Source organism: Enhydra lutris, unplaced genomic scaffold, assembly GCF_002288905.1.
Source record: "Enhydra lutris kenyoni isolate GAN:26980312 unplaced genomic scaffold, ASM228890v2 scaffoldscaffold1, whole genome shotgun sequence".
Lineage (NCBI taxonomy): Eukaryota > Metazoa > Chordata > Mammalia > Carnivora > Mustelidae > Enhydra > Enhydra lutris.
The window spans coordinates 59,715,641-59,730,325 of NW_019154085.1; the positions used below are offsets into that span (position 1 = coordinate 59,715,641).

General features: G+C 36.0%; 1 protein-coding gene across 2 annotated transcripts in view; it reads right to left on the reverse strand.

The window, feature by feature from the left end:
* The window catches only part of LOC111143035 (potassium voltage-gated channel subfamily H member 7), a 488,043-nt gene that overhangs the window by 68,704 nt on the left and 404,654 nt on the right, over positions 1-14,685 (reverse strand). For both annotated transcript variants that reach the window (XM_022496465.1, XM_022496473.1), the window contains exon 7: positions 7,949-8,374. In XM_022496465.1, the coding sequence (XP_022352173.1) occupies positions 7,949-8,374 (426 nt within the window). The remainder of the gene's footprint in view (positions 1-7,948; positions 8,375-14,685) is intronic.

Here is a 14,685-nt window from a genome sequence, read left to right on the forward strand (position 1 = left end):
CTCTAGCAAATTGTGGACAAAAGATCACATATACATGATGAATAAATGGTCAGCTAAATGAAAAACATATTTATTTTATGGAATGTTCTTATATTTCCTTGGTTCAAAAATTATTGCATTGGGGACCCTGTGTCTCTCACTTGTCATACCACAGATTTTTAGAGGCATGACCAACAACCTCAAATACAATCCAATGGAGACATCTGCCTTAACTTCCAAGAACTATCTAAATGGAGACACAGTCACTTTATGGGTAGGAATATACTATGTATACAGTTCTTCAAAATGTATTTTGGTTTTTAAATTTGAACATTAGTATGTCTAATGTCTTAGCAATTCACTTCTAACAAAATAATGGCAACTGCTGTAGAGATCAGGTTCAGAAAGAATTCTGACAAGGTGATCAGAATTTCTATACAGATGCTTGCTAAGTTTTCCCTTGTATCCTTTCTATGATGCATCTAACAGACTAATGAAACAAACATATCAATGTCAACAGAAACTCCTCTTTTCTATTAAAACTTCCCCTCAAAGAGCACTGTATATACTTAAGTTTCGAAGACCTTGTTCGTATTCAGGATTCATGAAAAGTAACAGTAAAGTGGGAATGGAGAGAGGTCCACAAAGGAAGTAGTTAATAAAAAAAAAATAACACTAATTTTCAGGAGAGGAAGATGTTAATGAAGTCTGTAGCTAAAGAGAATGCTCTAGATTCTAACAGCTGATATATTTGAAAGTCAGATAAGCAAAATATGGGAAAACTTAAGGGAGGTAATGAAAAGTTGACTTTTTGGAGATGGAGTCAACAATGTTGTTCTCTTGCATCAGTGATATTGAGACAATTTGCTATGGGTGGCATGATATTTGATGTTGCAAAAATTAAGAAATAGAGACTCTTTTCCTTCCTTGGTCTGTCTGGATGGCATTAACAATAGGAAGATCCTAATGACATCGGAAAGCCTAGTTATTGCCCAGCATTTCTTTCTTTTCTTTTTTTAAAGATGTTATTTATTTATTTGAAAGAGACCAAGAGAGCATGAGATGGTAGGGGCAGAGGGAGGGAGAGAAGCAGACTCCCTGTTGAGCAGGGAGCACAATGTGGGGTTTGATCCCAGGACCCTGAGATCATGACCTAAGTGGAAATCAAGAGTCAGATGCTTAACTGACTGAGCCACCCAGGCATCCCTGTCAGTATTCCTTTCTTCAACATATTTTCTTAATATTTCGGAAAATCCTCTAGTTATTAGTAGGAGATTTGCTTTTACTTAGGCTAAAACGTCAAACGAGTGTTTTGAAAAAGTGAGCAATTCTGTTCATATAAAATGTATGTGTAATTCTGCTTTAGTAAAAATGTATATGCCAAGCTATCCTCAGCATTTTTAGGATATATGTTTTATAGCTAAAATAATATAGATCCAAAATTCAAATAGGTTTCCTTCTTTAGGGCTGAGTGTAAATAAAACTGAAATATTACAGTAGCTTACCATTTAGAGAAATTGGCAAGGAAGACACTAATAGTTAATTAACTATTTTGACATTGACAAAACTGTTTTCTCTAAGGTCATCTGAGATGCTGTGATGCATAGAAAAAAAATTTTAATAATTCAGCTAGAATTAAGTGATGATGAAATCATGGCTGTCTTTATTTAGTTTAAAACCACTGCTTTACTTGATTATTTATGTCTTTGCTTTGTAGAAATGTTCACCCGTGAGCACATGGAATTTCTCTTTGATCCAGTTAAGGCCACCAAATCTTGCATATCTAAACAGCAGAAATTCCTGCCACTTTTAAAAATGAAGGTTTCAAGGTTTTACTTTAGACCTACCAAATATGAATCTCCAAACTCTTTTATAAGATCCACATCAAAATCTGTGCATGGTCCTGAGGGAGAAGCACGGGTCTAAACCAATCTTTGCCATGATTATATCTAATTTATAATTTGATGGAGCTCGCTTCTTTTTCTTATACTCACATATATATCTTTCTAGTTGTTCATGGAGTCCCTGACTTGCCTACATGCCATCTGTACTTGGATGACTGATGGGCACCTCAAACTTCACATGGACCAAACAGGAATTTCTCTCCCATAATGCACCTTCTTCTCACCAGGTTTTTCCTATCTGGAAAGTTGCTTCAGGACCTCCATCCTCCAAAATATCTCAAACAAAAAGAAAGAAACGACAAAATCTTTGAACCATCATTAATTCTGCTTTGTTTCTTACTCCTCCAACAATATTAATCCATCAACAAGCCTAACAGCTCCCCTCTACTATATTCCAAATGTGTCTTTATCTCCTCACCTCTATTGCCACCATGTGGTCCAAGCTGTTGCTGTTTTGTTCCTGCTGCATTATAGCAAAAGCTCGAAGCTTTGAAGAAGCCTTCCCCTGCTTCCAGCCTGACTAAATTGTCTACAGACCATCAGCCAGGAGGTCTTTAAAACCGTCCGTTAGATTATGTTGTTCCCACTCAGAAGGCTCCACTGCAGCCAGAATAAACCCCAAATGCCCAAGATGTCACGGTTGCATGTGACTTGGTCCCTGTCACTGCATCCTCCTGTCTTAGCACTCAACTCCCAATTCACTATGGTTCACCCCAGCTGCCACCGGCCTCTCTGCTCTAACACACCAAGCTTGTTCCCCAGCTGGGCCATTTTCAGTAGTGTTTTCTTTTGCTTGAAATGCTCTCCGTGTGTTTTCAAGAGACCGGTTTTTTCTGGTCAAGTCTCAACTCAAATGGCACTTCCCCCCAAATTGTTCCTAATTGCCTCATCCAAATTAGCCACCTGTGGAAATCATTCTGCATCACAAGGCTTTTTCTTGTCAGCTCATAAACTTCTTAAGGGGAGAAACTGAAACAAAAACAGTAACTCTTTTCCTTCACCATGTGTAGCCTTCCAGTACTGCCTTTCCCACCTCCTTTTATTACCAAGATTCTAGCAAGAAGGGGCCCTACATGCTTCCTGTTAATTTCTTTTTATTTTTTAACTTTATTTTAAAGATTTTATTTATTTATTTGAGAGAGAATGAGTGAGAGAGAGCATGAGAGAGGAGAAGGTCAGAGGGAGAAGCAGACTTCCTAAGGAGCTGGGAGCCCGACTCGGGACTCGATCCTGGAAGTCGGGATCATGACCTGAGCCAAAGGCAGTTGCTCAACCAACTGAGCCACCCAGGCGCCCTGCTTCCTGTTAATTTCTGAAGCCACTTCCGTTTGGCTGTGGCAAATATCTGACCTGACACCACTTCAGCATAGTGAACTGACACACTTAGTGATTTATTTCCGGCCTTCATCCCACTTTATATCTTTATAGTATTTGACACCACTTCTTGAATTTTTCTCTACTTCCCAGTACAGTGAGGTAAGTAGTCCTATAATGCCTAGAGCAGTCTCCAACAGCAGAAAAATTATCTGTGTCCTATATAATTTTTCAGTGTCATTCGTATTGGCAAAACCTAAACTTATTCGTTGAGCTTCAATGCTGGGTTTTACATCTAAACAGATGTTAACTTTTGCACATTTTAATATTCATTAAAATATCCAGGAATTTAGCTACCTTGTAAACTGAGAGATAATTAACTTGTTTAGTTTGGACCTTCAGTAGGAATTGTTTACTGTTCTAGAAAATTATATCTTCAGTGACAGCAAGTCCTGTGGTATTGTATACTGTGTATATATAGCATGCCTATGTTAGTCCATGTTTGTTGTTATCACAGTCATGAGATTTCTAGGTGTGTGTAAATGTTAATATATGCATAGATATACATATTTACCTGTACATGTGTATGCATACACATATATACCTATATAAACACATACATATATATTCAACCCTTATGTTAAAATGAAAATAAAAGGCTATATTATTTGTGAGCTTTTTAAAAAAATTATTTGCTAGACACATAGAGAGAGAGATCACAAGTAGGCAGAGAGGCAGACAGAGGGAGAGGGGGAAGCAGGCTCCCCGCTGAGCAGAGAGCCTGATGTGAGGCTCGATCCCAAGACCCTGAGAGCATGACTTGAGGCAAAGGCAGAGGCTTGACCCACTGAGCCCCCCAAGCGCCCCTCTATTTGTGATTTTTATTTAACAATAATAAAAGGGGCTTTATAAAATATTTGTAATATTGGGTCTGATAGGACTGGGAACCAACACCTCATAGCTCCATGCTTCTAATGGGCTTCCCATCCAATTGGCATGACTTCCCCACCCCTTTTACCTGGAAAATGTCCACTGGTTTTCAGGAATCCCCCCTTCCATGTTCACATGTCCCCCTGTACATGACACTGTTAAAGCATTTATCAGATAGTACTCTCTGCTCATTGGCTGTTCTCATTGTAGACTATAATCTCCCAGACAGTGGGGTCCTTGTCTTATTCTTTCTGTAAATGCAGGGTCTAGCATGTTGGCAGTAGTTGGTTCTTAATAAATGCTTACAGAATGAATGAACCTACTTGAGTAAAGGTTACCATAGCACTTTCTGGAAATGGCAAAATGAGTTAAGTCAATTCTCATTAAAATTTGTAAAAAAAAAAAAATTACATGAAACTCCAGTTGGTGTAGTAGATACAATCGAGCTAATCCTTTACAGTGGAGGTGGATGGCTCTGAGTCTTATCAGTCTGTCCTGATGTCAACTCTTGAGGGCCTCTGAACTCAGGCCAACTCTTTCAGTCATCTCTATGATACCCCAGTCTGAAAAACATTGCACTGGATAATGTCTTGTTAGAGTGACCTCTAGCTTAATGATTTTAGGATTTGCCATTTAATTTTGGGTCAAAAATCCCAAAAAGTTTTCTTTTTTTTTTTCATATTCATGTGATGAAACTTCCCAAATTAGTTCCTTTGAATATAAGATCTCTTTTTTTCTAGAAGCATTTTTCTTCTTTTTTTTCCCCAGAAACAAAAATGGAAGCTAAATATTTTTAATACTTTTACTACAAGACATTATACACTTTTGGAAAAGTATCATTCTGAAATATCACTATGTATTGAAAAACCTAACTAAAAGCTTGATTATAGAGGTGCCTGTGTTGCTTAGTCAGTTAAGCATCTGGCTCTTGTTTTCGGCTCAGATCATGATCTTGGGGTCCTGGGATTGAGACCCTGATTGGCCTCTGTGCTCTGCAGAGAGTTTTTTTGGGGGCTCTCTTTCTTCCTCTCCCTCTGCTTCTCCCGTCACTTGCTCTCTATCTCAAATAAATATTTTTTTTAAAAAGCCCGATTATAGTTACATAATATAGTTTGCATATAAAAGAAGTATCTTTATTATTACTCTTGAAAAATGTATAAAGCAGTCCAATTCATCATTGGTCTTGTTGTTATCTCTCATAGCCAACTCACCCCAATAGTTGACACCTTTATCCGCCTTCCAGACCCATCCCTTCCCTTGCTGTCCTTGATGCCTACATATCTCCCTCTAAAATATGCCCTATGCTCCTTTGCTTTGCAACTTAATAACTGTCCTCAAAATATTTCCTTTCTGTCTCCATTTCTTCAGGATTCCTAACTGCAACTAGTTAATCAAATAACTACTGTAAGATCATAGACACTCAATAAGTTTTTGTCCAATATTTGAATTATTAAGGTATTTATGGATTAATGTGGTAACATGTAAGTTTAAGGGAAGACTTCATTAAGAAACAGACTTTAATCCAAAGGGATGGGAAAGAGAAGAGGTGTAACCTTCGGCAAGTACTTACTATGTATCTGGTACTGAGTTAGTCTCTTCATATATGCTGCTTTATTTTTTAAAATCATAACATACCTTTCACCATTTTACAGAAAAACAAATGAAATCTTAATGAGTTAAGTATCTTGCCAAAATATAACAAGTAAGTGACAGAAAGGAGAGTCAGTGTCTAAGTCCAAAGTCAGAACTCTTCCCATATCATATCACATCTTAAAAGAATGAAGAGAAGGTTTGGGACCATCGGAGAACCCATGAAAGCACATGGGAATGGAGAAGTTGTATTGCTTTCTTTGAGGCAAACTTCACCTTTGCCTTGATGCTACATGGAAAAAATAGTCCAGACACCATTTTTCCCAGAAACTATTTCCTCCTATACTAATGTGAATCACAATTAATTTTTGTTTCAGCTCTTGAAGTCCAGTCTGAAATAGTGATTATCTAAATCACATATTTTAATTTTATTATTTTCAAGTGATGTAGTAACTGGAAGTAAACTAATCAAATGTTGAATCAAAAAATTCTATCTTAATGGTTTTAATCAGCATATTCAAATACTGGTTTGATTGTTATTGATGAAATTTCACCAGTAAATTAACTTCCCCTAACAATCCTATTTAACCTATTTATTTTTTCACTCATTCTTTTATTTCACCAAGTTGAAATTTAATTTGGTGTACATATTTTAAAATTTGAAAGAATGAGATTTTACTCTATTGTTTATCAGTAAGAACTTATTTGATGTAAGTACATGGATCACCCATTGTAAGATACTCATAGGAGTAAGTATCAAGAAGTGTTTCACTTTCTTGTTTTTTTAATTAACAACCGAAGTTAGGAATATCTAACATGAAATGTTCAACTGGTTTAACAGCAACTAACCTTTTCTCATTATTTTTCTAAGAGTTTCGGGTGTATTATCTCATTAGAGTCTCAGATTAAAAATAAATAAATAAAACAATGTAAGTGGGGAGTAATATTATTATTATTAATATTATTATCTTTACAGATGAGGAGAGTCAGGCTTGAGGCTTTGTGTAAGGTTTGTAGAATCCAGGAAGAACATATTGTCTTGTTCTTTTTTTTTTTTTTTTTAAAGATTTTACTTATTTATTTGGAAGAAAGAAAAAGAAAAAGAAAAAGAAAATGAGCCAGGGAGTGACAGAGGGAGACAGAGAGGGAGAGATTCTCTAAAGCACGCTCCATGCATCAGGCTCCACCTTAGGACTCTGAGATCACAACCAAAGCTGAAACCAAGAGTCTGATGGTTAACCAACTGAGCCACCCAGGCGCCCCTTCACTGCCCTGTTCTTAACTGCCCAGAGTTCAACAGGCATGATCTATAGGAGAAAAGTTACTTCCAAACCAATTGTTCCTCTTGGCGGTGGAGGATTCTCTTATGGTCAGGGAGCAAACATCTGCAGGAGGCATTTGATATTTGACCTCCTCTTGAACAAAAAGCAAAGATGGGGTTCTCAGGTAGAAAAGTACCCTGAATTTTTAAAATTCAACACACTGAGGTTATCTTTCTCAAGCTACTCCCTTAGAACTACTTCCACATCTTCTGTAAGTCATTCAATTATAGAATCCAGGAAGATTATTTACAATAAGAATTCATGGCAATTAAATGGAGGGGACTGTAGGAGAACTTAACTGCTTTTGGATCAAAGAACCCCTTAAGAATCTGGCTAAAGTTATGGACTTTAACCAGAAAATGCTCTGTACATATACTTGTCAGATTTCCTTGAAGTTTCCAACTTCATAAGATACTGGGAACACAAGAATTATTTTCTAATCTAGATATTATTTAAGAGAAAGAGTTTTGAACAAGACATTTTAGAAGATGCTTCTTCCACATAATTTGAACATGAAATAAGTTCCTGTTGTCTCAAACCACAATTATGAGTCAAGAAAGAAAGAGACATCATCAACTTGGACAGTTTTATATCCATGAAGTTAACACGGGAGATTTTATAGCTTGGAAATGTGTTACGTGTTATGAAACATTTTCCCCAAAATTTGCTTTCTTAGTTGAAAGATAGTTTTTAGTATCTCTTAACAAAAATAGAGAGAATTGTGAATTATTTGCAGTGGCAAGACTATGTCATTTCATTTTATAGCATTTCCAATGAGATGAATTTCATCTCTGAGATATGGGAAGTTTGTAAAGCAACCGCTTGTGGGATTTTTTTTTTTTTTCAGTTGAAATAGATTCACTTTTGTAATAGCAATCTTTCAGAAAATAAGATTTTGAAGTAACTTACCTCATCAGAACCAGATCCAAAAATCAGCAAGTCAAATGGAATTGCTGCGACCATGTCGATCAAGAACCAGCCTTTGAAGTAGTGTATTGCTATTTTAGCCGGATCACTTACCACTTCTTCATTCTGATTTACATACGTTGTTCTGAAGTTTATGAGAATATCTATGATAAACATAATATCCACAATCAAGTCTACTACATTCAAAGGGCTGCAAGAGTAGCCACATTCTCGTCTTTTCTGTTCTTCTCTGTCATTGAGGAGAAAGGCTGCAGAGTAGGGCGTGAATATAGCAGTGTATATGACCAAGAGGAGAATAAGCCAATCCCAGACAGCCTTGAAGGGGCTGTAGTGCAATATTGTAAACTTGTTGATGCGTGGGCTCTGCAGTTTATATTCTGGTAGGACATCCGCTCCTAAAGAGAGAACCTGAGCAAAAAAAGAAAATAGCACACTACATAAAAATGTCACTATTTGATCTCCTGACCTATAAAAAGGTAAGGTAATTATGCATCAAAATCTATTAGGCAGGATGCAGGCAATTGTGAAGTATGTATGAAAATGGCATACGTTTAAAGGACACAACATAAACCTCCATTCTGCAGTATATTTGACCCCAGAAAACTCCAGTCGTTTTTCTTGATAAATATCATTTCACTGAAAAGTAATGAGTATTGTCACCCAAATAGTAAGGAGTGATTACTGGTTCTTTTGGAACATACTACTACTCAGAAATAAAAATACACGGCTGTTTTTAGAAAATCATAAAATCAGTCTGATATATGAGTAATTCAGTTTTCAAACCTCAGAAAGGATTGTCTGTAATGAATAGAAGCAGCCTACTTGGATCCATGTTCATATTTAATTTATATATGTTAAATATCAAGGTTTATAATTAAACCTTGATAAATTAAACACAACTCATTCAAATCTCTAATTACAATTTTCTCACCTGCAATCTGTTTTTAAAATTAGAAAAAAAGGCACATAAGTCTAAAATAAACACAAAAGAGTCTTTTTCCTAAAAGGTTGAGAGAATGTTTTCTATTCTGGGACAAATGTACTTTCACTCAAACTCCTCCATCACATTTAGAGAATCACAAAGAGACAATGGTGCAAGGAGATGTTCAGAATATCGATCTGGAAATGTTGTAAGATTATTAGCACCAGTGGACACTTAAGCCCTGGGATTTATTCTACATGGTAAGACATTGGGTAGACTAAAATAGTTCATCTTGTAAAATCTTAGTTTATCTGAAAAAAATGAGAACTAAACCTGAATCACAGCCCAGTAGAAAAGTTCATGAGTTGGTAACTTCAGACTAAGTTTCAATAACAAAGGTAAAAGCAAAAAGGTTATTTCATGACCCCAAAAATGTAATTAGTCTTAATATAGAAGTGTACAAAAATTAAAAAGTTTTGATGGCTCCACAGGTAGCACATAGAGTCATGTTTTAAGGAAGCCATGGGTGACACTCTTATATTATGAATATCCCACATATATGCAATGTCTCTATTTTGGAGTTAATTTCACTAAATAAATTTTCTTAGTCTAGATTCTCCTAAATACAGCTAATATATTATCAGCTTTTCAGCAAGAAGCTCAGACAATCCCTGTTGGTTCGTCAAAGAGTGTTATTTCTCTGTTCTTGGTAATTTTATCCCTGTAGGTTTTAACTTGATTATAACAATAGCATAGGCAAATTTCAATGTTAAATCTTATTTTCATTGTCATATCTCATACATTTTTTTCACATATAATGAGTTACCATTGTTATCTTAAAAAGAACTTGAGAAGTTTAATAACAACCACAAATGAGATACAACAGATTTTTAAATATAACAGAAGAGTTCAGTTAAAATAGACAAAGGTGTTTTAAGATAACAGCTAAACTGATTTAACTTAAATTCAAAAAATCATAATAATACAGAACCTAACCATTTTTTCTCAGTCCAGAGTAAATTTGAACAGGAAACAGGGCTTTATTTTAAGCTACTATGAGAAAGGACAGGAATTACTAGTAAAAAAAGAAATCTGGAAAATAAGGTGATTTCATTGTTTCTGAAATATTGAAAATATTTAGAATCCAAGATCTCAATCTCTAACTGTAAAGAAGAATAATGTTTGGAAAATCTGTGAGTTGATAACTGCAGACTGTTAAAACTCCTATCTTAGGCTCAGTACAGAAAACTAGCCCATAATATTTTGTAGGATCATCTTTTCATCTCTTAAGGTGTTACTATGTAATATCCCTTTCTTAAAACAAAAACAAAAACAAAAACAAAAACAAAAACAAACAGAACAAAACAAAACAAAGCAAAAAAACAGGGGAGATTCAGAGTGTACAAAGTAAAATCCGAAACCTTATTTGCCTCTCAAAGTCATCTAAAACCTGAATTCATGCTATCTTTCCAGTTTTTTCTCTCAGTAGATTCTTTTATGCGCTCTGACAAAACTTGGCTAAAAATTTTAACCTACTGAGATATTTCCAAATCCCTAAATTCACAAATTTCTCTCAGAAAAAATGGGTATGTAATTACCCAACGAGAACAGCAACAACCAAAAAGTCATTTTTAACGAGAGGGATATGTATTTGAGTTTGCTCCCTGCTTAAGTGACATGCTTCTGGTACCAGCCTCCCACATAGGGCAGTTTGAATGCTTGTTTAAGCAGAAGTCCAAGTTAGAATACATTCAGCACCACGGAGCATCTCCTGAGAAGTGAAAACTGGATGGAGCCCTTTCCATCACACATATGCAAGCATTCCTTTAACAGAGGACTGCTGTGCTAAAAGCTGGAGACTGAAAAATTGAGAAGATACTGTCCCTCACATTGCAGTTTATGGCCTACTGGGAGAAAAAGACATGCAGGTGAATGCAAGCCCTGCTGAGGTCCACCCATTTCCGGGTTGGTGGTGGAGCTGATGAAGGGGGTGGTCTCCATAGAGACTTTTCAGGGAAAGATGTCCCTTGAAGTGAGACATTGAGAGGAGAGAAGAAAAGACTGTAGCTGGGGGATGAGGAAACTGGAAAAGGAAAACTATTAAGGCAGAGGAAACAGAACAAACAAAGGTAGGGAGGCATGAAATAATGTCTTGTGTGTTGAGGAATTATAAGCTGCCTTATGCTGCTGATGGACAAAAATGCATTTGCAGTAATTGATATGGTACCAAATTAGATGGTACAGGTTTAATTCTGCATGGGTATGCCTGTGTTTTATCATTCAATTCTTTCATGAATTTTACTAGCCAATGATTTGAAAACTTTTATTTATACAGCATACTTTAGCACCACGAGATCTCATTTGACAACCTGAATAGACCAATAACCAGTAACAAGATTGAAGCAGTGATCAAAAACCTCCCAGGAAACAAGAGTCCAAGGTCTGAGGGATTCCCTGGGGAATTCTACCAAACATTCAATGGAGAAATAATGCCTATTCTCCTGAAGCTGTAAAAAAAAAAAATAGAAACAGAATAAAAATTCCACACTTTTTCTATGAGGCTAGCATTACCTTGATCCCAAAACCAGGCAAAGACCACATTAAAAAGGAGAATTTCAGACCAATATCCCTGATGAATATGGATGCCAAAATTCTCAACAAGATGCTAGCTAATAGAATCCAACAGTACAGTAAAAGGATTATCCACCACGACCAGGTGGGCTTTATCCTTGTGATGCAAGGGTGGTTCAACATTCACAAATCAATCAGTGTGATAGAACACATCAATAAGAGAAGAGACAAGAACCACATGATCCCCTCAATTGATGTAGAAGAAACATTTGACAAAATACAGCATCCTTTCCTGATTAAAACTCTTCAGAGTATAGGGATACAGGGAACATTCCTCAACTTCATAAAATCCATCTATGGAAAACTCACAGCAAATGTCATTCTCAGTGAGGAAAAACTGAAAGATTTTCCATTGAGATCAGGTATACAACAAGGGTGCCAACTCTCACCACTATTGTTCAACATAGTACTAGAAGTTCTTGCAACAGCAATCAGACCACAAAAAGAAATAAAATGTATTCAAATTGGCAAAGAAGTCAAACTCTCTCTCTTCCCAAAATACTCCATCCCCAAATTACTAGAACATATACAGCAATTCAGTAATGTGGCAGGATACAAAATCAGTGCAAAGATATAAATTGCTTTCTTATATATTAACAATGTAACTGTAGAAAGAAATTAGAGCATTTACAATAGCACCAAAAATCACAAGATAACTTGGAATAAACCTAGCCAATGAGATAAAAGGTCTATACTCTAGGAACTACAAAAAACTCATGAAACAATTTGAAGAAGACACAAAAAGATGGGAAAATATTCCATGCTCATGGATCAGAAGAATAAACATTGTTAAAATGTCTATGCTGCCCAGAGAAATCTATAATTTCAATGCCATCCCAATCAAAATACCAACAGCATTTTTCAAAATGCTGGAACAAACGATCCTAAAATTTGTGTGGAACCAGAAAAGACCCTGAATTGCCAAGGGAATGTTGAAAAAGAAAAACAAACCTGGGGGCATCACGCTATATTACAAGCTATATTACAACACTGTGATCACCAAGACAACACGGTACTGGCACAAAAACAGACATATAGACCAGTGGAACAGAGTAGAGAACCCAGATATGAGCTCTCCACTCTATGGTCAATTAATTTTCAACAAAGCAGGAAAAAAATTTCCAATGGAGAAAAGATAGTCTCTTCAATAAATGGTGCTGGGAAAATTGGACAGCTATATACAGAAGAATGCAGCTCAACCATTCTTTTACACCATACACAAAGATAAACTCAAAATGAATGAAAGACCTCAATGTGAGACAGGAATCCATCAAAATACTAGAGGAGAACATAGGCTGTAACCTCTTCAACATCAGCTGCAGCAACTTCTTTCAAGATATGTCCTTCAAAGGCAAAGGAAACAAAAGCGAAAATGAACTTTTGGGACTTCATCAAGATAAAAAGCTTCTTCACAGCAAAGGAAACAGTCAACAAAACAAAGAGGCAACCCACAGAATGGGAGAAGATATTTGCAAATTATACTACAGAGAAAGGGCTGATATCCAAGATCTATAAAGAACTTCTCAAACTCAACACCCAAAAAACAAATAATCAATTCAAAAAATTGGCAAACAACATAAACAGACCCTTCTCCAAAGATGATTTAAAAATGGCTAACAGACACATGAAAACATTTTCATCATCATTAGCCATCAGGGAAATTCAAATCAAAACTATGTTGAAATACCACCTTACACCAGTTAAAATAGCAAAACTTGACAAGGCAAAAACTACAAATGTTGGAGAAGTTGTGGAGAAAGGGGAACCCTCTTACACTGTTGGTGGGAATGCAAGTTGGTGCAGCCACTTTGGAAAACAGTATGGAGGTTCCTCAAAAAATTAAATTAGAGCTACCCTATGACCTTGCAATTGCACTACTGAGTATTTACCCCAAAGATACAGATGTAGTGAAAAGAAGGGCCACATGCATCCCAGTGTTCATAGCAGCAATGTCCACAATAGCTAAACTATGGAAAGAGCTGAGATGCCCTTCAGCAGATGAATGGATAAAGAAGATGTGGTACATATATACAATGGAATATTACTCAGCAATCAGAAAGGATCAACATCAACATGCATCAACATGGATGGGACTAGAGGAGATTATGCTAAGTGAAATAAGTCAAGCAGATAAAGTTGATTATCATATGGTTTCACTTATTTGTGGAATTTAAGGAATAGCATGGAGGACATTAGGAGAAGGAAGCGACAAATGAAGGGGGAGAAATCGGAGTGGGAGACAAAGCATGAGAGACTATGGACTCCAGAAAACAAAGTGAGAGTTTAGAGGGGGTTGGGGGGATGGGTGAGCCTGGTGATGGGTATTAAGGAGGGCACGGATTACAGGGAGTACTGGGTGTTATATACAAACAATGAATCATGGAACACTACATCAAAAACTGATGATGTACTGTATGGTGACTAACATAACATAATAAAAAAAAATCCTCAAATGTGGTCATAGGCAGTGAAGTTAGGTAGCACTCTATTATTAAGTGATTATCTTACTGAGTCAGAAGATTATTTGGAGTTTTCACCAACATACACAGTTTTTAAGATTTTCTGGGAGAGTTTATGGCCCTTTGAGAATATTCTTTTCTGTGAATATTGGTTTAAGAATTATTAAAGGTTACCAGACAGAGAGGGCAAGGTAACCAAATTAAGTTTTAGATAAATGCATCCGGCAATGGAAAGCAAGAGAACTCAGAGGAGGTAGGATCAGAGGCTTAGAGATAAATTAGGACTTTGGTACTAAGAAAGATAGATAAACGAAGAGATCAGAAATGCCTGTATTAAGGGGAGGTGGCAGAGACTGAAAAGAGGGATATATTTGGGAACTAAATGCATTTCAAGATAAGAATGAGGAATAAGGAAACATTTATTTCTTTGTGGTTTCAATAATGAGTTTTATTAGAGCCATTCATGGTAATACAAATCTATGAAGTTTCACCCATTTATAGAATAAGGGAAGGAACCCTAGATTTTAAATGTAAGGAACTGAGTTTAAATTTCAGATACAATTTTTCTGGTAATTTAATTTCTCTGGATCTGGGTTTTTTGTTTTGTTTTGTTTTGTTTTCATCTGTGACTCTAGATAATATATATAATATATAAATATACACATTTATATATTATATATTTATATTATTATATTATTTATTTATAT